Raw genomic sequence first — 23493 nt, forward strand, 5'->3', positions numbered from 1 at the left:
GAGAGCGGGTTGGTGGGCACCTAGTGTCCAGCCAAGATCAACCCACCACGACAGCTATGTGATAGCCTGCTTTCTTACTTCCCAGTTGGCCACATATATTTTGGTTTAACCTTGTTGAAAAGTTTTATATACCCTCCCCCCACAAATATTTAGTTTCACAGCTTTTAGGTGCAATTGGTACACTGTGTCTGTGCTGGATTTAGCACACCATGGCATCAAGCACCACCTATGAGCAACACTTCCTGAGAGTGGAACATTCAACTATGTCTTTCTTCAAACAATACGCTCTGCAGAGTTTAAAACACATATATTTTATGTATATTCCTCATATCTATTTAGCAATATTTCTGTTCCTGATTTTTCCTTTAATTTGTCCTTTTAAACATTCTTGAATTACTTCTCTTAGTCTGCATGGCTGCTAGTATTGGTATGAAGAATTCAATTAACGACTGAAATTGGAGACTGAAAGAACATTATTTTTGCTCATCTTCTTCCATAAAAATTGTATTTTCCAATAAAAACTGAACAAAGAACATGGTGATACATATTTCATGCACATAAGCATTTTTTCTTCATTACAAAAACTTAGACCGAGGTGCTGAAAATGTTTTTATATTATAACTAAGTAGTTAATGTTTTCATAAACTAGGTTCCATAAATCCATGGGTTATATTTACATAAATATAAATACATATAAAATATTTTACAAATGAAAATATATAAATTAGGCAACCCAAAATCTTGATATATTTTAATTTCAGCCAAACTCTGAGATTTCACAATGCTGCAAAAATACCACTGGAACCATGCTTCCACTCAATGGCATAAATGTTTCTAAGACTTCCTTTAAAAGCTAAGATGATAAAAAGAAATACTGTACCAGTTGGATCAAAGTCTGGAAAATAATCTGGACAATTCTGAGCAGTGATTCTTCCAGCAGGCGTGTCATCCCAGCACAACCAGCCATCCCAGGTTCTGTTGCAGAACAGACCTGGACATTTAAGAGGAATATAGTAGTTAATTCACACACAGTCGCTCCTGAACCTGCTCTGTTCTAGCCACCCAAGGAATACTGCTGTCTGCAGACAACTGGCTTTTCTTTTTGCAATAATACCCTTTGTTATTGCTATAATTTCAGTGCATTCAGGTGCTGCAAGGTACTTGGTTTTGCTGACCTGATGTTAGTGGTGTTAATTTTACTGAGAAGTAATGTTTTTAAGACTGTTGAACTGAACTTTGAATGTAGGGTCAGATCCTACAAATTCCTCTTCTTGATCCTCCTTCCATCCTTGGCTGCAAATGTGTACACTAGTGGTAAGGGGGGCCTCAGTTATCCAAAGACCTTATAGACACCTACTTTTTATTTCACTTTCCATTGTTCAGCAGGTTTCAAAATCAAGTCTTTCAAATGTAGAGGTAGGAAGGACTTGCAGGGACATCCCAGCTAAAGGCAACATTTGCAGAGACAGGTCCCTGTAAGGTTGTTGCGTTGCTCAATGCTAGAGATCAGTCAGATAGCTACAGATCCAGTGAAGCGAGGTGCAAGACCAATCTCTAACAGGTGAACTCTGCCTGCTGATGTTGTCTGGATAGGCATGCTGTGATCCTGTCCTCATCACACCCCTTCTGGGAAGCTGTCGAGGTGGTGTCCCCTATAAGGACTGTTCCCAGCCCCAGAAACAATGGCCATACTGGGGAGGCAGAACACAGCTCATTCTTGATTCCCATTACAGAGAATATAAGACTATAAGACTGTTTGCCCTAACATGATTTCCTGACTCATTGTGGATTTGTTCAAGTAACACATTAAAAAAAAACCCCTATACTCTTTAGTTATTTTCCATTTAGAATCAGTTTGTTTGGAGGAAAAAATATTTAACATAACGACCATCAGGTTAAAGGGAAATACAGTGAGAAGATACATCTTGTATTTTTTTGCTCTGGTCCTGAGGGAGTTTCAGAATTGCTGCTATGACCATGTAGGTTGGTTTTGAAAGAATCATATGGAAGGCACCTAATAACCATTGAAAGTTAATAAGATATGGGCAGCTAATTGCTTCTGGTGCTTTTGAAATTATCCACAGATAAGCTTTCTTACTGAAACAACAAAGCTGTAAAAAGACATCTGAACTGTTCGAATTTGCACCAATAACTGTTTTTAAGACAAAATAATTGTGTATTGAAAATTGAAAGGTTAAAACTTTTGAAATTATTTTTTCCAGCTTAGATGTCTAGGAAAAAGATATCTTATGAACACTTGTTTTTTTCATTAGCTAAGATTCTATGCACATCTATTTTTCCGTTGTCAAGTCATATGTGCTAATGCTACTTGTTCCCTTCGCTAACCAGCCATCATATCAGCAGTTTGTTATCTTTCCTTCAGGCATTCTCACGTCATTTTCTAGCTTTGAGATGTATCTGAAAGACTTTTATGAACCATTTTGTAATATCAAAGAAAAAGAAGAGTAGAAAATGTTTGCAGCTTGAGATTGTATCTGAAAAACACTGCAGAACAGGGTTGGTAGGAATTTCTAGCTTTACATCCTTTGCCTTGCCTGATAAAGAAAAAAATCACTGATGTTGATCTATATATACATTGTGGAATATGTCTTTCAAGGTAAGTAACAAGATATATATGCACACATACATCCATGAATAAACACACACGCACACACATATATATACAAACATACATATGTTTTTTTAAGTGCTGCAGGGAAATAAAACAGTGTAAGTAATACAACAGGAGAGTTGAACATCATATTGTTGTACCACCAGCTAAAACTATTTTTGGATGGACAGGGTGTGTGGGAGTGCTGCAGTATCTTGGAGGGAAGGTCAGGTGTTCCCATGTGGTCCTCATTTTGTTATTTCCTTGGGATTTAAGGTAATCAGTTCTACATTGAAATGGGCAAGGTAAGTGTGTGCATGTGGTCTGTTACTTTGGCTCTGCTGACACATGGCCACTTGTAATGCTGCCACAGGCCACCCGTATTATACCATCTTTCTGACCTCTGACCGTGAGATACTATGCAGTTCTCTGTAGTTCATCACATCAGCTTTGAGCTGCAGATTATGAAGGATTTAAACTACCTTTGTGCCAGTTGACAAATAAGCTACATCAGGGACTGCAGAGATACCAGGAAAAAATTAGACACATCTCAGCTGGCCCTGTAAAGTTGTACCAGACACTGAACGTTCCCAGGAACTTCAGTGTTAGACTCCACTACTGTTTGTGCTGAAAATGCATACCCAGTATACCCCTTCAGCTCATGTGCTGGGCTATTCCTTTCAAGGGATACCCCTATGGTTGTCTTTGCATTAAGGGTATTTCCCATCTCATCCCACCCTCCTTTTCAAATTTGCAGCCAAGAGACTCAGACCCTTGTCTGCTTCCAACCCTTTATGAAGTGTAAATGTTGGAGGGCTGGTGAGGATCCTGTAATTCAGTTGAAAACACAACTTCAATAGCGTTGGCATCATTCCTTAGTCACTCATTCTCTTCATTTTGTGTTATAAATTAATTAGGTGGTTGTTACTATGAATATAACAGTCCCCAATGGCATCACTTAAATCTAGCTGTCAGTTGAAAGAATGCAGGAACTGATGTGCTGTGTCCAATGGCTGTGGGTCTGCCACTGTTGTCCTCCTGGGACAACACTGCTCTTAAGAACAGTACTAGGAATTCATGTCATGAGTCATATGAATACCCAGCTCATGCTAGGAAAACACTTCAGCCCTTTGCAACTAATCACACAAGCAAGGTGCAAAAGAAAGGTGAATCCAGTGGAACTATCAAAGGACTCAAAACCTACATATTTATAGAGCTAGAGACTAAAAGAGTAATCTGAGCAGACAGTAAGTTATTGCCCCCTCAAGCCCAGGAACTAAAGGCTTGTTTATGTCTGAAACATGAACATCCCATAACCCTGTTTAAATATTTGTGGGTTTTCCCCATTACTGGCCTGAATGAAACCCTACTGAAAGCAATGGGAATCTCTATATTCATTCCAAAATATTTCTGCATCAAGACATCAGTATCTTAACCTCTAATTATTCTTTGAGTCTACAGAACCCAGCAAAATCTCTGTGGTAAAAAGCTGTAGAAATGTCTTTGTTCCTGTATGACAAAAAGTCCCACATTATCTCCAGCCCGTCTATTAGGGTGGGGTTTTTAAATCATGATTTTTTAAAATATATTTTCTCTTTAAACTGTCCTCAGTATCTCTGTCCTTTACTTACATAAAACCCCACAATACCTCCAATATTTTTTTCTCTAGATTCCTCATAACATCTTCCATATTTTCAGTGAGAAAAAGTGACCAGAATGCTCAGTCCAAACCAGAAATGCTGCTTCATTTATACTGTGCCATTGTAGCACCACTGTGTTTTGTCATTTCCCTTTTTATTAATCTCAATATATGCCTTGTATTCAGTAAAGATACATGCTTAGTGCTTTATACACCTCCTTTTGCCTAGTGTAACTGCTGAATATAGAATACCTGGAACATCTGTGTCAGTACAGAGCACAACAGTTATCAATCAATACACGAATGACAGAAAAACGAAACAGTGAGTGAAGCAAACAGAATGATGTTTACATTTAAGAGATCACCATTCACAATTAGGTCCTTGTGTGAACTTGCTGAAAGGTTCTGGGAATGCCATTCCCTAAGCAAGAACAAGAGATATTCAGGCAGCAAAGCACTGAGCCAGAAATGTAGATGATGGAGGGACTGTCTGCACATGGAGGAAGGAAGAGCTGTTCATTCCTCAGGCTTGTTCCAGGCTTTTTTCTTTCTTCGCCCTTAAAAGGATGCTAAATAAGTGTGAGTTTGACTATTGCTTATGGGAAGGACACTGCACCCCAAGGAAGACTATGGGTTAGTATACAGAAGAAAAGGTTTCTTTATAGCTATATAAGCAAGCGTGGCAATATACAAAAGGATTATTTTTTAAGCTTTTTTACCTTTTTTCTTATATGGAGGAGCTCTGTTCATCCTCTCATAGCATTTGAACTGCGAATCTATTATCTTCTGTCGTATGACTGAATTTTCAGTTGCTACAGGCTCTAATGTAGGATCAGTATAATTTACAGTAGAAGAAAGACTTGGAACCATTCTCTGTACAGAAAGGAAAAACTGTTAGTAAAAGTGAATGAACCAGGAGGATAAAATTTAAAAAGTGAGGATCAGAAATCTCTATGATGCATTCGTCAAAGGCCTTTTATTTGCACATATGTTTAGCATTATGGTGAGCCCTATACTTCCTGCAAAGTAAATGCTGGATTTTTTTTTTTTAGTTTACCTCACTATAAACTCAGGATTTTAACCCAAGCACTTTTTCATGGCAAAAGAGAGGACCATTAAATACTTGATAAAGTCTTCAAAATCTTTTCATTTAGTTTAGCGATCTGCAGAAAAATTTTGTATCTTCCCAAAGTTACACCCATACATTTCCGCTCGCTTATGCTGATATCTCCCCAGACTGCCCAGACAAGATACCTCAATGCCCCAGCCTCAGAAATGGTTATTTGATGTTTTATGCCACCTGCTTTGATCTCATTTAACTGTTAAGATCATAGAAACACAGAGCAGAGAGTTTAAACCTCACTACCTGGGCCTAGCTCCTAGTTAAGTACCTAGGAAAAGTGACCCTAAATTTGAGAGTTTGAATAACAAAGTCCTCTTTGATGACAGAATCATAGAATCTTTAAGGTTGGAAAAGACCTCTTAAGATCATCAAGTCCAACTGTCAACCCAACACCCCCATGCCTCCTAAACCATGTCCCAAAAGTGCCACGACTACACATTTTTCGAACACCTCCAGGGATGGTGACTCCACCACCTCTCTGGGCAGCCTGTTCCAATGCCTGACCACTCTTTCAGTGAAGAAAGTTTTCCTAATACACAGTATAAATCTCTCCTGATGCAACTGGAGGCCATTTTTCTCTTGTTCTGTCGCTTGTTATTTGGGAGAAGAGTCTGACCCCCATCTCGCTACAAACTCCTCTCAGGTACTTGAAGAGAGCAATAAGGTCTCCCCTCAGCCTCCTCTTCTCCACACTAAACAAACCCAGCTCCCTCAGCCGCTCCTCATAACACTTGTTCTTCAGACCCTTCACCAGCTTCGTTGCCCTTCTCTGGACACGCTCCAGCACCTCAATGTCCCTCTTGTAGTGAGGGGCCCAAAACTGAACCCAGTATTTGAGGTGCAGCCTCACCAGTGCTGAGTACAGGGGCGCGATCACTTCCCTACTCCTGCTGGCCACCCTATTCCTGATACGAGCAAAGGGAATGATCATTGCTTCTAGAAGGCAAAAATCTCAGGTACAGAGGTCAGCTATCTTTGTTTCCTTCCTTCCTTCCATCCATCCATCCATCCATCCATCCATCCATCCATCCATCCATCCATCCATCCATCTGTTGCATAGTCCAGGTCTGTAAGCTAGGGTGGGAATGAGAGTGTGGAGCTTTAGTTAATTCTGTTCTGCTTTAATCCTATAACAGGACACTCCTCTGCACAAAGGTGATAGGAAAGAAATAGTTCCTCTGCTTCCCCAAGCAAAAGCAATGCTGCTGTGGCACTTTCCTTGTATGACCCTCTACTTTTTTTCTATATTAAATCATACTAAAACCATCATAAACATACAGAGTAATTTACAGGCTTCTTTAAAGCTTAGGATCCTCACAAACACAGATTTTACATTTTTAGCACCAAATATTAGTGCACAGATCTTTAAGCAACCATTTTCAGTTGTTCAAACTGAAAACATGACAGGTTTGAAAGTTCAAATATCAGCCTACTTCTTAAATTGTTATTTCTTTTTTTTTATTGCACATCACAAGCAATTGTATCTTATTAATACATTACTTTCTTTCCATTTGCACAGCTAAAACACCTTGGTAAAATACACAGCAAAACCACAGTATGTTTCACCTAGTTGAAAAAAAAAAACAGGCATTACTTTACCCTGATACTTCTCTGCCAAACCACTTCAATTATTTTTTTCCTAATTTAAATGAATCTCTTTTGATACTAGCATTTTCATTTTGAACTGTATATAGATACTATTTGAAGACTGGAGGACATTAAAGCAGTTTATCTCATTGCACTTAAATAGGTACTGGAAATAAAATGGGAGGAATAAGGAGGAAAATATTTTCTGGCAGATACAATTTTATATAAATTGTATGTGTATGTATACTCACACACACATATAGATATACTTGGACAGTGAAGCCATTTGGAACATTTCATCTGGCTGTCCAAGTGAAAAATTAAGCATCTAGAAAGCCAGAACAGGAAATACAGAAGCAAAGCCGAACATATCACAGATCCCTCGTTTATGAGAAGATTAAAGGGAGTAGCCAGAGCCTATGAAGATTGTTTAAAAAACAACCAAGCAATGTCTTAAATCCAGCAAGGAGTGAAAGAAAGTGCAGATAAAGTTCTTCAGATGCCTTCAGGTCTGTCTTAGCCCTTTGTGCCCATGCACCACCACAGGCTTTGGTAATTTTCTGTGGTGACTCATGCTTATTTTTTTTCTTTCTTATTTTTTATAATATCTCAGTTCCAAGCTGTTTGCATTCAAGAGAGGAATAATGGTATCGTCAAAGAAAGCTAGGGGGGCTTCCATGGCATTGCCTCTGTTCTCGATGATCCCTCTGTTACTCCGGGCCAGTTTGGGAACATACTCATGTTTTGAAAGCACAACCATCTGATGATGCTTGGAAAACATCACTAATTTTCCTTCCCCTGAAACAATGCTTTTATTTCATCTTTGTTTTCTTCTAGGAAGGACATGATCTGTTCTTCAGATCTGTTTGACCAAACAAGACCAAAACCATTTCACATGACAGAGACCAGAAATACTGGTGTTGCTGGCCATAAATCCCCTTGCAGTTTCATTTGTTTTATCCGTACAGAATAAAGCACAACACAGACATGAAACAATTGGCAAATGCCAGCTACACAGATAGAAACTGTAGAAACTGTTCAGTGCTTTGGGACATCTTTCCCCTTTCTTAACTTTTTTTCGTATCCTCTTTTACACACCATTTTTAAAAGGACAGAACATTCCCGGAAGATTGCACAGTACAGAAACATATAAACTGAAATCAAAAGTATGATGCGCCATCAGAAAAGGAATGCTGTATTTACATCTTTTAACTGGTGAATATATAACAGTTTCTAACTAGGGATGATAATTTTGAAGGGTAAGATACAATTCAGAGACTGCACCTTGCCCTTAAATGTCAGTTTCATAACTCCCTGTGCGTAAAGGCCTAATCCAATTCTTGATGAAAACAGCTCTTGCTGTGTACAGGTTAATAAGAATATTTTAACCCTTGGAGGCAGACAGTATCTGTGTTGGTGGGTAGGATAAATGTCTTGGATTGTGCATAAAATTATTTAAAATTCTCAACTGTGTAACCAGGAGGACTGCCCATTCTACTGCAAGGCAATCATGGCCCAGATGAAATTGCCAGCAAAACTTCTGTTGCCCACAGTTGGCAAAAGAGATTAAAAATATGGATGAGACTGTGTCACTAAAGCTCAGTGGAAATTACCTCATCAGTAGAAATCACTTAATGGCGTACAGTAAATCTAAAGCAAGTTTGGATAAAGACTGGGATAATATATTAGATTACAGCTGTCTCTTAAATGATCTGATTGGTTTTTTTTCTTATTGCCAAACACAAAGACTCAGATTTTCTTAGTTAGTTGCACACAAGTCTTTCTAGGCACTTTTGATTTAATCAAATAGCTTGTACATGAAATCAAATTAAGGGGCCATCCTTAAGTGTGTTACTGCTATTGTTCGTCTGTGATATGTCCTTTAAATCTACTCTTCCCTTTGATTGCTATTACTCATTTCTGTTTGTCTAGATTTGAAAAGCTGGCCATGGAAGTTTGAACAATATTTTCTTCTACCTTAAAATCAGATAACCCTTTCAGCAGACTAATGAAAACCAAATTTAGTGGCTTGCTGGATGTTGAGCAATCACACCTCTGTTTGCAATGTTGGTGTTTTCTACAGTGCATAGGAGAATCACACATCCGCCACCGCTGTGGGACTCGGGCCCTAAAGCCTGACCTCCCCGAAGTCAGTTCAGTGGGCTGACGATCCAGCCTTATATTTTGGGGGCTCAGTCAGACAAAAATCTTGGTACAGATATTATTATTTGTTTTAGTCTCCTTGCACTCCTCACCGTAGGGGTCAGGGAAGGGCAAATGGGGCTGAAAGAAATCTCTGGCTTTTTATTCTTTCATCAGAAGTAGCAGGAGCTTGGGCATGGCTATACAGCAGGGTAAGCTTCATGTGTATCATGCTAATGGGAGAGGCCGGGAATCTCCCACAAGTCTCTGTGTGTCCGTGCATGTGTGCTCTCATGGAATTCATGATCAGAAATCACCTCTGCTACTATATTTTAGTGATTATATCTAGGTCTTTTAGGAATTAAGTTTTAAACCACATGTTTTCACCATAGAAAAACCAAGATTAAACAACTTTCTCCTGGTTACTACCTAAGGTATTGAGCAAATTGTGAATGTTCAGAGTCCATTACTGCACATTAAAAACCCTTCCCATCCATCCATCAGTTACTTCAGATGGAAATATAAAAGATGTTGATACAATAAAGGAATGTCTCATTTATTTATAAATAATCTTTATTAAATAGAAATAAATAATTCACAATTTAATAATCAGGATGTGTTCATAGCCTGAAAATGATTGATTTGATTTCTTCAGAAGAAAACTGTTTAAGTGATGTCCCATGCAGCAGTTTAGCAGCCGTACATATGATGTCACTCCTAAAAGTCCAAGTAAATGACGTCATACATACGACCACCAACCCACCACGTGACAAATGACTGTTATAAGAAAATGAATTATCATTACAAAGAGAAAAAACAGGCTGCTGGGAATGCTGAAGTTCACTTTGTAGCTAGAATTAATAAAGAAATCTAGAGAAAGCAATTTGGCTTCATTATTAATCTATATCAAAACGAACAAATAGTGCCCCATTTCTGTAAGACAGACACCTGCTATTAACCTGTGCAAGACCGTGCCCATTTCTGCAAGAGAGAATCCAGATAATGTAAGCATAAAATTCCTTTTTTCTTCCACAAAATATTGGACGCGATGAACAAACATCCCCAAATCTTTTTATTCCACCATCAAGGAACTTGAAGTATACTAGCTGTTGACTATACATGACATTTAGGAAAAGGAGGTATTTGTAGCTTTCTTTGCTTTTGTTTTTTCCCTCCTTCCACTAAATTCAGTAATTTTGCAACATTTATTGTTGAGCTCAGTCAAAATGCATTTCAAATTCTCAATGCTTTAACTGTTATTGATTTCAGTAGTTCAAACATTCATTTGGTAAATTCCTTTTAAAACTGCTATGTGTAGTCACCACTTTGTGGGTCACTAAACTCCTGCCCTTCAATACATCACATCTTTGAGCAAGACCTCAGCATGATTTAGTCTGGTTGCAGAACCCCTCTCATACGTTTAAACTACTTTTCACAGCTGCTAGTGTTAGGACAGAGAAGAAAATGTCTGTGATGCCTTAGGTAGGTCATTAGTGCATGGTACTCAGTAATCATAACAATAATTTCTTATCCATCACAAATATGCTAGGAAACAGCAGACAATTTCTTTGGGGAAATACCCCAACATGACATATTTTACTTAACCACTGAATGCTAAAATTTTCCTGTACTCGATTGCTGTTGAAGCAGGATGGAAATTACCTCACAGTGAGATCCCATATGACTTACACTGCAGATTTTGGCAGCTGTTTAAACAAGCACAAGATTATCAGCCCCAGCAGATGACGACAAGGCACTTGTAATGAAAAACAACTCACGAATCTTACAGTTCTTTTCCACTGCTGCAGGATTTGCTCACACGAAGAAGCTTTACTCCCAGAGTAGCCTGATGCACACTGCAGACTTAAAGGAAGGATTCATGGATTTTTGCTTGCAGCTCTGATCATCATCTTGTGAGAGGCCTCTTTAGGGCAATGAGCTGCATAGCAACATTCTTATTTTTTAAAAAAAAACAAAGATGGAGACAAAAAGTCCTGTTCACCCCTGAAACTGGGTGAATAGAACAGAATACAACATTCCTCTCCCTCTTGGGAAACGATGTGCAGCTTGAATCTCAAATTCTCACACTAATTCTCACTATCTTAAATCATCATCAGCTTGCTTTCCTGACTCTTTTTGCATGAGATGAGCTCCGGAACTTGCAAGTCCACTTCCTTACAGCTTGAAGCAATCCACAGTTACAAAGGGAAATGCGCACTTCTGAACAACAGCTTTCAAAGGCATGGTCTTACATGAAGAGACCCAGGGGAATCTCACCATCCAAGGCTGGGGAAGCCCCTGGGTTCCCAGCAGTGCCAGACAGCAAGCAAGGCTCTGACAAAGCATGCCAAAGGAGGCTGTGACAGATCTTCAGCAGCTCTTCTGGTCCACTGATGGGTTGGGACCTGCTCTGGACCAGATGCTGGAAGAGCTGGTCTAAGCAGGAAAAGTCTTGTGCTTACAGTACCGGCACAGACACGCGTGGTGAGAGCCGCTGAGCTGGGCAGGTGGCAGGAGCCCAGGGGAGCACATGGCTGCACCACCCCACCTGTGCCTATTGCACTCCCAGCTGTGAGGATCAAATGGGTACACGATGAGCTGTGCCCTCACCACAGCGGCAAACGTTTTACCGGTTGGCTTCTGGAGACTTGAACCTACCACAATGGTGTTCCAAAACATGCCAGTTTGTGCAGTGACCAAAAAGCACATTTAGGCTTTCACATAATTAATTTCCCATTTTTTTTTGTGAATGGGAGTTATTCACAAGCCTTTCAGGAGCTGGCACAATGTGCCAGACTGTGTATAGCTTAGTGACTGTGGCTTGGTAACAATTTGACAGATTTGGACTTAATGAACTTGTACAATTTGTTTTTCCCTCAAAATGAATTTATTTTAAAATACAATCTTGGTTTAATGGACCTAATTTAATAACAGTGTGGTCTTCAGCTGCAGCATCCATTTGGTCCCTACTATGCACTTTGTGGTTGGCTCAGGATAACAAAATTGGAATATGTCAGAAAAACTACTCCATCAATCTTCATCCACAGGATAAGACCAAACTACCATTTGTAGGCACTAGATGACGACTCTTACAATCTTCAAAATCATGCAGAGAATAGAAGTGTCTTTTCTCAGTGTCCTGCAAAACTGATCGGTCACACAGAAAAGAGACTCAAGCTTGTTTTCTCCTCCTCTTTCTCTGCAGTTTGATGCCCCTGGACACACGGTGCTGACGCTCCATCGTTCTTGCAGAGAGAAATGTGCACTGAGGAGATGAACTAATTGCTCCAGTGCACAGGGGCTCACGTACTTGAGGAAACAAATTTGTCACATTCTGTGGCTCTCAATAATTACCAAAAACCAGAGAGCATCGGGAATAAAGTGAACTAAGAAATAATGAACAGTTAAATTTTCTAATGGAATCCACTTTGAAGTGTAGAGGACTATCTGGTGATGCATTATTGTGCATCCAAAAGCACAGGGAGCCATCAAAGAGGGAGATGATAAGGAGTTAGTTTTATTTCTAAATTAGGTTTTGGAGCAACTGGTGCGTTAGTTTTTGTTTGACAAAGGCGAATTATTAAGGACCTGCTCAGAGAAAAGTGCTATTTATTCTATGCAAAACAATGACATGTAAGACAGATGGTTTCTATCAGAAGGTACCAAAACCCCTTGGTGACAAGTCTAAAGGAGACTGTGGGGAAGGGATATCTATGGACACCATGTAACTAGGGTCTACAACAAACAAATCTCAAGGAGAGATATGGGATGAATTTGAGGAAGTCTTCTGCAAAGCACTGACACGGTATACAAGTCAGAGAGTGCTCTAACACTGAGAATGTGTTAGGGAATCACAGCTACCCCAAGAAAAGAGATTTTAGGTAAAAAGCATGCCCTTCTCAATAGTGGTGACCACTGCATGTGGACTGGCACTTACAGTAGGACAGATGGCATAACCAGAGAGTTTGGAGCCCAGAGGAGAAAGCAAAGACCTCAATAGGTCATGTTGCTTTGCAGCAGCTTGCAGTCACCAGCTGAGACTGCAGGACACAGACAAGAGAATGACAGTAAACCATCAAAGCCATCAAAGCAGAAAGATCTGGAGGATGGTTTGTAGGGTGGGTGGAGAACAGGAATGGCAGATCACCCCGTGTCACAAATCACTTCAGTTGCTATATCTTCCTCAACCTCAGACAGTGGCTGACATGTAAGTCCCAGGGGCTCATGGCTTTGGGAACCAAAAGTGATTAGAAGAACCAACAGAGTGGGAACAGTCTTTCTGGAAAAGAAAGAAAGACACCCTTTCCTCATTACTGACCACAAATAAAATGTAAAAAAATGAATGCTTTCTACAAGCTACAGGTGGGGAAATTTTTTGAAAAAATGACTGATACCAAATATTTTTCATATTTGATCTAAAATCAGTGTTCTGGAAAGTGTCATCATGAAAACAGTTTGTTTATGATCTACGTCTATGACCATGGCTTCTCCCTTACCGGAACATAAATTAATCTGGGAGGTGTCTAAGTAGATCACAGTAGGGCCACTGCAGTGGGGAAGGAATATAGAGATTGGAACAGTGAAAATGTAAGGAAATCTGTGCTTAAATTATCCACTGAGATCAGAAGTTGGAAAGCCCTCTAGTGCAAAGATCTCTAAAGGGAAGGGGATGCAGACGTCACTGCAGTTTTAAAAGAAATCCTAGCCCTGGAGTACTGCAGGAATGAGTACAGAACTAACACTGCACACATGCCGTCACAGGTGAGAGATCTAAAAGATTTGTGGAAAGCAGGGAAAGGATCAGTCCAGTCCTTCAGGGTTGACCTATAAATCCATGCTGTAGGTCAGAGTACCTCAGACACTCAGAAATGCTGCTGACAATTTTAGTTATCAGAATATTTACAGTCCTGTCACTTGACTGGGGAAGAAATTATAATCTGGAACTGTTTCTTCAGTCAGCTTTGGCTTGTTATAGGAAGAATCACATTTCTTTGTCAAGGCCCCTGCCAGGCTATGCAGATCAACTGGGATTCAAACCCAGAAGGAAGCTCTGTTCTCTTAGAGACATCTCTGATCGTGGGTGATTTCCCAGACAGTGCATTGCTACGTGCGTCCTTTGCAGGGCTATGTGGAACAGCCACAAAAACTCCAAATACTAGAATACTCCAACATACCTCAAGGCAGACTTCTGCCAAGCAAAGGGATGATTCCTTAAATAATTAATGAATTCTGGACAAATTCTTTTGAGACCGAATTAGCAGAATTGTATTAACTCTCCCCTGTTCTTTCTCCTGCTCTCCAGCTCTTTTTCGGTTGAGGGTCCTAATCCTGAACTATGAATTCAGTATTTTATCAAAGTGAGGCATTCTTTGCTGTTTTTTCTGGGTTGTCCATGATTTCATCTAATTGTTTTCTTTTTACCTCCTTCTGACCATCATTCTTTTACTGTTCCCTACTTTCCTTCCCTCCTTTTTATCCATACAAATTTAAGTGGCAAACAGCACTGTGGGCAAGTTATGCTAGGCTGAGAGGAGGGACGCAACCTAACAAACAAACCGGGGAGAGCAGCTTCTGCTGTTCCCCAACATGTCATCTAACCCCATTTCTGCAACTTACAGCCAGAAAGGATGGGAGTTGATGAGGATACATGCACAAATGTCCCCCATTTAGGTTTTGGAGGAGATGATGATAAGCAGAGGGACATGACGAGCTAACCAACAAAATGCAAGAAGAATAAGAATCAAAGCTTTCTTCAGGAACACAGAGATAAAGAGTTAGCTGGGGAATAAGGGGGCATCCAGAGTACAAGTTACTTGTACCATGCCAGGGTAGAGAGGCACTTGTTCCCAGTAGCATCACTCAGACATGTTCTGAACATTCTGTAACTGAGACTCTGGGCAGTATTCTCATTTCTGACTACTTGTAATGTCTATGATTTTATTGTAATAGCTAATAATTTGAGGTTTCACAAGTAGAAATCAGAGAAAGCATTCAATTTATATGAGAGGTATTTGGTCAGGTAGAAATGAGTTTACTACATATTTAGAACAAGAGTTACTCAGCCATGTTGCATACATTGCAATAACTACAATATTGATATTAAACGGTTGAAAACAGCATTTGAACTGAATAACTAAATTTATACTGTTATTTTCCGTTTCAGTTGCTTTCCTAGTAGCTGAGTAACTATAAACAGTGAAAATCGACAATTACTTAAGTCAGTCTAAGTCTCACACAACAACGTTAAGGAAGTTTTCAAACACATAAGTTTCCATGTCACTGATACGTTGTAGCCTGTAAAACATAGAAATGAAAAATCACATGCATTACCCTCTTCAGACTTGGAGTTCTGTCTCACCAAGAAACAATGGTTTCAAGTTCAAACTTTTATGAGATATCTTATTTAGGAACTTTATTAACCTTATTTTGAAATATCTCAGTAAGGGAACTCATTGTTTACCTGTGGTGTATAACAAATATAACCCAGTACTCATTTTTCTGAACATCACCACAAGTTTAAATTTGTCAGGTGTCACGAGCAGTTCAGTTTTCTCGTACTTACAATTAGAAGGATGATGAGTAAGAGGCAACTGTGGGTTGTTTTTTTCATTGTGGAGTCTTCCTGGAGAGACACGTTGTAGTTGACCCTTCTGGGAATTAAACAACAAAACCAAAAGCGTTATTAGACTTTCTCTGTTAAGAAAAATCCCTTGTCTTTGTGTATGAGCATCTTTCTAGACCTAAAGTGGACTCTGTATGTGTGCCTGTGTGTGTGCACGTGGCCCCAGCCTTGAGTGTCCTCATGTTTTATTTCACTAGAGGCCAGTGTGCTTTTAATTTGGTCTCCTTTGTGGATCTCCGGTGGTGAGTTGAGCTGGTGTGGGGTACAGCTCTGTGTTACCATGTCATCAGCAGCTGATGCTGATGTCTTTGCCAGCTGATGCTGCCTTGGTTGTCCTGATTCAGCTGCTTCTAACCTACACATACTGCTGCAGACCTATGAAGAATCCGAATATTTGAAAAATTACCTAAAACTCCAGAAAGATCTGGTTCACAGGTAAGAATAATGGCGGCTCAAAAGGCGTATCTATGGGGCTAGAGAGTGCCAGAGGTTGGGTAATCTTTAGCTAGGTGAACAAGCAAGTGTGGCAGGAGAAGAGAGAGAAACTGGGGACACCACCATGGGATTACACACTCCCTAATGCAGCTAGCTTGGCTGTGCTGCAGACACGCAGCTGCACACGTCCTGCTTTCCTGTGGACACACAGCCTTGTGACCCTCAAGCCATCAGGAATGACTGCTTCAGCCACACAAACTACTGGAGAGGCAGAGCATGGACACGACTCCATAGGCTTGGAGGGAACTTGATCAGCAGCTTTTTGGTTTTCTTTTTTTTTACAAAATCAATACCCATCTGGCCTTTCTGGGAAAAATATCCAGGGGCTGCCATGTATCATCATATTGCTTGTCAGCTGTGGAGTTCAAGCAAGCAAAGCTTTTTGCATTAACACATAACTTTTAGTTTTATAAAAATAGAGCTTCTGCATTAGTGTGAGAAACATGGCTTTTGTCAAGACACACTGCCTTCTGATGTCTCATGGAGCACTAGCAGTGCATGGGCTGGGCAACATGCCTATAGATCACCTTCACCCACAGTGAGTCAGTGAGCACTCATGCACCTTTATCTTTCAGATAGCTTAAAAACTAAGAGTGAGGTATTTTCTACCTGGCCAAACAATCCTGTGAGCACCCTACATATCTGAAACCCATAAATTTAACGGGGAAAAGGCACATGGACTTGGATGCTTAGTCTACTTGACATGTAGTGAGCAACACAATCACTTGTGTAACGCTTATCTCTCCAATGGCACTATAACAGCTTTCCTCACCTTGAAATGGTCTGGAAGGTCACTCATTTTCAGAAGGGAAGGAAAATATGAGATCAGTTGTAACTGTCCTCATCTAAAGCAGAAATATACAATCTCAAAATTTAATAAAGATGTGGCACTTCCGCTTCAGTGCAGCACATGTGGATGTAATCTCCTACCGTATCCAAATGAAAGCGTTGCAGTCGTGTCACTGAGATTACAGAAAACAAAGTGATGGAAAAGAGGGTTCAGAGGATTTGCCTCTAATAAGACGTAGCCTTATTACTGTCTGAGCCTTGCCAGAACCATTCTGGTGTGCCAGAGGTAATGGGACAGGCAAATGACACAGAAATAATATGTAATTACACTGTCTGCCACATATTTGTATTTGATCAGCAATGGCAGACAACTCAGTTGAAGCAAAAATTGGACAGCTAGATCAGGGGAAAATGCCTGGAATTGTCTGCGTCTTCTCCAGACTATTCACTGCCACGTGTATTGGTTCAAAACTGCCAGAAAGATTTGTGGGCATATAAACACAGGCCTTGGTCAGCTATGCAACGAGCAGATGTACAAACATGAACATGATGTACATAGAGTTACACACTGTACTATAAAGCTTTCTGTAGTGTGGTGTAAAGCTAGTCTGGTAGGTGCCTCTATTCTTGCTAGCCTCATTACTTCTGCCGCATCTATAGGGATTTGATAAAAAGCAAGCAAAAGAAGGACTTTGCCTTATAAACTGTCAACAGTTTAAAAATACATGTCACTTTCCACAAATGGCACAGAGATGAACACAATATTGTGACCTAAGACGCATAAGCAAAATCGATAGCAATTGAAGTTACCTGCAATACATCCAGCTGCAAGCTGGGAGTGCTTGCAGCACTATGCTGGGTTATAGCTGTAGCTGCAGGTAAATCTTATCCTTGTGAGATTTTGCGAACATTTGTTATTATGTACTGAAAGAGCTATTTAAAATGCTTCTTGCTCCTGGTGCTCCTCTGACTTTTAGCCTACAGATGGCTAAAAAAAAAGCCATCTGTAAAATATTTAACACATTATTTTCCCCTCTGTTAACTGTGATGACTGTGCCATATGATACTACATATGAGTAAATGAGTAAGAAGTATTTCCTACGCTAAGTCTTATATAGTCTTGATATTTCTAGTCTTTCTTCTGGCTAGCTCTAACCACAGGAATGGCTGACGTGCTACATAAAATCCAGTACTGTTTTATTCCTCTTTCACAGGAGTCTTTTCCAGTGACAATAATTTAAACAATTGTTGAACAATAATATTTGAACAATCCTTGTATAAAGCCTCTGACTAAGAAGTGGCTTTTCCCTACTTTAACCATAAGACTGCCTCCTCCCTACAGCACGCTCGGGTTGTCATCAGTATTGGATGAAGAGTGATGATTGCACTGAAATGAAAAGGTATATGTGGGTTAAAAGTGTTGGTCAATGGGCAGGGCAGAAACAAGAGGGAGGCAGAAAGATTCACAGAAAGGGGAAAAAGGGCAGAAAGGGGAGCCCTGAGAGACAGATCCTGTCAGCCTCTGGGCGGAGGAACAGACCAGCATTTCCATGGCTCTGCCCCATCTCCAGCGATCCAGGTTCAGGTGTGACATGACAAGCAAGCTGGGACGTGCAAAGCAGCACACTTAAGTGCCCCGGGGTTTGGGTCTCTTGTGCTAGAACTATCACTTTTTTACACCAACTGGCATTACCACCCATGGGCAGCCTACTTGCAGCTGAAGGGTGGCTGGATAACCCAGAGCATCCTCATGGAGACCGTAGGTGCTGTCCTGATTATTGTTTCTATACTATTTACCATTTTTCCATAAGTCCAACAATGTCCTTGCTTGATGTTAATATAATGTGCTTCACACATTTAAATTTTAGAACATCCTTATGTAATGATTAATCATAAGCACATTGCTAAAGCCCAGTACTTTTCCATGTTTATTATAGTTATGTATGAAAGCCCTGTCTGTTTTTTAAACTAGAATATTGTTCTTTCTTTGTAAATGTAGCATAACTCATTATGTGCTAAGATATTCCTCCTGCTTCAGCTATTATAGTAATACCATTGACATCTTGGGATTAGTCCTGAAGCTCATCTGAGAACAAGCACAGCATCCTACATAGTAATGATGTCTCTTTTGGCCCTGTCCTGATTTCTACAGCTGCAGTACTAAGCTGCACAGGGCTTCAATTACAATTACTATTGCGTTACCCAGAAGGTGGGACAACCCTCCCAGCGCAGCCATTTGCACAAGGCCAACAAAGGGGGTCCAATTTAGTCAGAAAGGAGGATATAAGGGGGAAGATTCAAAAGAGGGCAGTAAAGCAACATTTCTTTGTCAAGGTCTGAAGAAACAATAAGAAAGAAAGGCCTTTTTTGGAGGAAAAACTGGAAAAAAACCCTTCTTATTTAATTATTCTGCTCTGATAATTCTGCAATGCCATCTTTCACAATAGTGTCATGTGCTGGTTTTGGCTGGGATAGAGTTGATTTTCTCCATAGCAGCTAGTATGTGGCTATGCTTTGGATTTGTGCTGAAAACAGCGTTGATAACACAGGGATGTTTTAATTACTGCTGAGCGGTGCTGACACAGAATCGAGGACTTTTCTGCCTCTCACCCCACCCCACCAGCGAGCAGGCTTGGGGGGCACAAGAAGCTTGAGGGAACACAGCTGGGACAGCTGACCCCAACTGACCAAAGGGATATCCCACACCGTATGATGTCATGGTCAGCATACAAAGCTGAGGGAAGAAGAAGGAAGGGGGGTGGGTGATGTTCAGAGTGATGGCGTTTGCCTTGCCAAGTAACTGTTACGCGTGACGGAGCCCTGTTTTCCTGGAGATGGCTGAACACCTGCCTGCTGATGGGAAGCAGTGAATGAATTCCTTGTTTTGCTTTGCTTGCGTGCATGGCTTTTGCTTTACCTATTAAACTGTCTTCATCTCAACCCACGAGTTCTCTCATTTTTACTCTCCTGATTCTCTCCCCCATCCAACGGGGGGAGTGAGTGAGCAAGCAGCTGTGTGGTGTTTAGCTGCCTGCCAGGTTAAACCATGACAGGCTTCCTCTTTGGAGGAAGAAATGGCTTTATGGCAGAAAACAGGGCTTGTGGGGGTTGGGGCAAAGTACAGAAGCATGACAGAAAAATATCTTTCTCAGTCATTGTCTTACCCCCAGAAACTTTGAAAATTCACTTGCTACTTCCTTGTTTGGCTGCAACTTCCTTAGACAGCTTTCTTTCCACCCCATACAGCTTTTTCAGGGTGAAAAGCTGTGTACCCATCTCCAACTGGAAGGTCCCTAGGATTTGTTAACTACAGGAGAGGTCTGCAGACCCTCCTGGGGAGTGCCTTGCCACTCAGCACAGAAGGGCACCAATCCACTCTGTGTTAACACTGGAGAGGTAAACAGAGGTCAGAGGCACTGGGGCAAGACACAGGCAAGCCAGCTGCTAAGTGTTTAGGGAATTTGGATCCAAGGAGGAGGCTGCAGGTCTGCTTGCATTGCCAAATGTGCACATAGCCTCAGGGAAAAGTATTAAAATTATCCCCTCATTGAAAACTGGACATTTTACCCCTGGGTTCCTAATTTAGGCTACTGCTTTGGGCCAGGAGTGAGCTGTACATCACACTTCTATAATCTTAGGTCCTGCGCAGACCAGCATTGTAGCTATAGCCCTTTCAGGCAGAGGAAATGCCATGGGTGTGATCCCCATGTGTGAGGAGGTAATAGAGCCAGCCCCTCATATTTCCCAAGAACATGCTCTAGCCATTAGCCTGAAATGGTCTGCAAATGCTTTAACCTGTACCAGGATCTTCTGGCAACCACATTTCCACAGGAAGTAGAGCTCTGCTCAGTTCTTCCTAATATGTCAGAAAGCTGGTGACTGTCAGTCCCAGGCAGAGAGACATGCCTCCCTGCAACCTCTAGTCAAGTGTCCAAGAAGATGAGGCAAGGCAGAAGACATATCTAGTGTCTTGCAGTCCTGCATTGGTTACCTTTACACAGTTCCTTGATCTTTTGTCTAACCCTCTTGAAGTTTTCATATGAAAATCTCCTGAGAAATACAGGTCCCAAATTCTCAATTTCAGGGGTCAGGCATGTAAAGGCATTGCTACATGAAAATTGCAGGCACTTAGGTCACTTGCTGGATCTTATCTCACTCCTTTTGGTAGTCTTGGAGATAATTTCACTATCAGAGAGCCAAATGCTCAGTTGTGTGATTAATACTCAGTGTTACTGAAGCAGACCATCATTAATTTCCATTAGCTTGCCTGGTGGAGATGGTGAACTGTGTCTTGTAGAGCTAAGTGTGTGCAATAGTTAAACAAATTGGAAGTATTAGCCATGGCAAATAGGCAATTTCAGAGCTACACAGATCAAGTGATCAAATAAATCTGCTTTATCGGTTCATTTGGATTACATGGGAGCTGCAAGGTTGGATGCTTCATTTTCCCACTGAAAACCAGTCAGCAAGAAAGGGCTATTTTACCTTAGGCTTCCTGTTAACCAAATCCTTGACAATAAAGTTGACAAGAATAGAAAGAAACAGAAAGTAGCTACAAACTTCTCTGTGTTTACTTTCAAGGTAATCACAAAGTTTTGAAAAGCCCCCACACCACATATCTGAGCAGCCAATGCGATCATACACACTACAGAGAAAACTTAAGACGGCTGTTATACTGGGTAATACAACAGAGAGAAGTATATTTTGAAAGAACAGAAAATACTGGAAGTGTGCTTTGAATGAGAATTAATCACCTGGGACTGCAGTAGTATGCAGGGCAAATTAACCAGAAGGTTTTCAGAAAAGGCTGAACCCTTTTATGAAATAAAAGACAGTAATGCATTGAAGGAGTTAGAGGAGCTGATTCCTTCCACCTGCCAGGGACATTTGTGGTGAAGGGCCCTTGGGAGGTTTCCATTACCTAGGAGGGGAGCTGAGGTAGCTAGCTGAGCATCAGCACCTAACTTCTAGGTCCCTGAAGTTAAATTAATTCCATTCATAATATACATAGATATGGGTATGGTATTTCTACATCCTCTAATGGATATTGTTGGGAGGTGATTCCTACCACATATTAGTAGCCAAGAAAAGCACTACTTTTTCAGTACTTAGGAAGCCATCCTTAATCCTCTGCCTGGCTGTTGGCCAATGGGTTTTATGAGGTTTAAAAGCAAGCAAAAGCAAGGAAAATTTCAGGAAGGGACTAGCAAAGTATTTCAGGGGGTTTGCTGGTAGCCGAAGTTTTAAATACTTACAAAGATTATTGTGCTGTTTCTTTCAAAAGCTTCAGTTTTTACCTTTTTCAAATGTACTCTAGGAAGGTATAAAACATGAATTATTTTAGCCCAAAGAGTTAACAGGAATATTTGAAGAGAGGTGTTCCAACCACTTCTGGAGTTTAGCCTCTACAGGACTCCCTGTACCTTGCTGCACTTCTCTGAAATCGGTAAAATCACTCTGTTTTACCCATAAGCACTTGTCTGAACAATGTATATGACCCTATTTTGTAATATTAGGAATGTGTGTCTGGTTTAACCTGGACATAAAGTTATGCCAGGAATAACCATCTTTGTTTAAAAAAAAAATTGTGTGTGTGTGTGAAATATTGTAGAATTCATCTTTAAACATAAATAATAAGCATTTTCTGCTGCAATAAATAACATGACTATTGCTTTTTGGTGTACTGTGCCTCAGCCATGTTTCCAGGCCTCCCTTGTGCTCGTGTTGTGAAGATGTGGCCCAGACAGCTGCCCCAGCAGAAACTGAGCCCTGGAGTGCATGAGTGACAAGGTTTTCTGCCTCTGCAACTCTCTGAATTTACCACAGGCTCTGGTGATACAAGCAGTGGTAAAAGGAAGGGGGTAAAGATACTTAGTTCAGAGGAGATGGCAAGTAACAACAGCACATCAGTCATGATATAGATCAGTTTAATCTGTTGTAGAATTGAAATCAAAAGAAAATCGACTTTGGTGCTTTTGCAGTGAAAGAGGCAACAACACATGCAACTACACTTGTACTCAAGCCACAACGCAGAACAGCAAGTGGATCACAGTGCATCTCTGGAAAATCTGTTAGTCCTCTTCAATCACTATTCAAAGCATACACTCTTAAAATAATCTCACTGTAACAAAACAATTATGGCTTACATAAGAATTGCCAGGCTCTCAGCACCCTTCAAAGTATCACAGAATGGTTTGGGTTGGAAGGGACCTTTAAAGATCATCTAGTCCAAACCCCTGCCATGGGCAGGGGCATCTTTCACTACAGCAGGTTGCTCAAAGTCCCATCCAGGGTCTCACGTACCTCATAATAAAAAATTTCTATCTTATTTTCAATCTAATTCTACCCTTTTTCAGTTTAAAACTGTTGTTCCTTGTCCTGTCACTACAGGCCCTGGTAAAAAAGTCTTTCTCCATCTTTCTTTTAAGCCCCCTTCAGGTACTGGAAGGTCACAGAAAGGTCTCTTCAGAGCCTTCTCTTCTCCA

General features: G+C 40.6%; 1 protein-coding gene across 2 annotated transcripts in view; it reads right to left on the minus strand.

Annotated features, from left to right (window-relative positions):
* CALCR (calcitonin receptor) overlaps positions 1 to 23493 on the minus strand; it is a 176816-nt gene that overhangs the window by 59567 nt on the left and 93756 nt on the right. For both annotated transcript variants that reach the window (XM_075082844.1, XM_075082845.1), the window contains exons 2-4: positions 15665 to 15752; positions 4970 to 5123; positions 881 to 991 (exon numbers count right to left, since the gene is read on the minus strand). In XM_075082844.1, the coding sequence (XP_074938945.1) occupies positions 881 to 991; positions 4970 to 5123; positions 15665 to 15752 (353 nt within the window). The remainder of the gene's footprint in view (positions 1 to 880; positions 992 to 4969; positions 5124 to 15664; positions 15753 to 23493) is intronic.

Source organism: Phalacrocorax aristotelis, chromosome 2 (assembly GCF_949628215.1).
Source record: "Phalacrocorax aristotelis chromosome 2, bGulAri2.1, whole genome shotgun sequence".
NCBI lineage: Eukaryota > Metazoa > Chordata > Aves > Suliformes > Phalacrocoracidae > Phalacrocorax > Phalacrocorax aristotelis.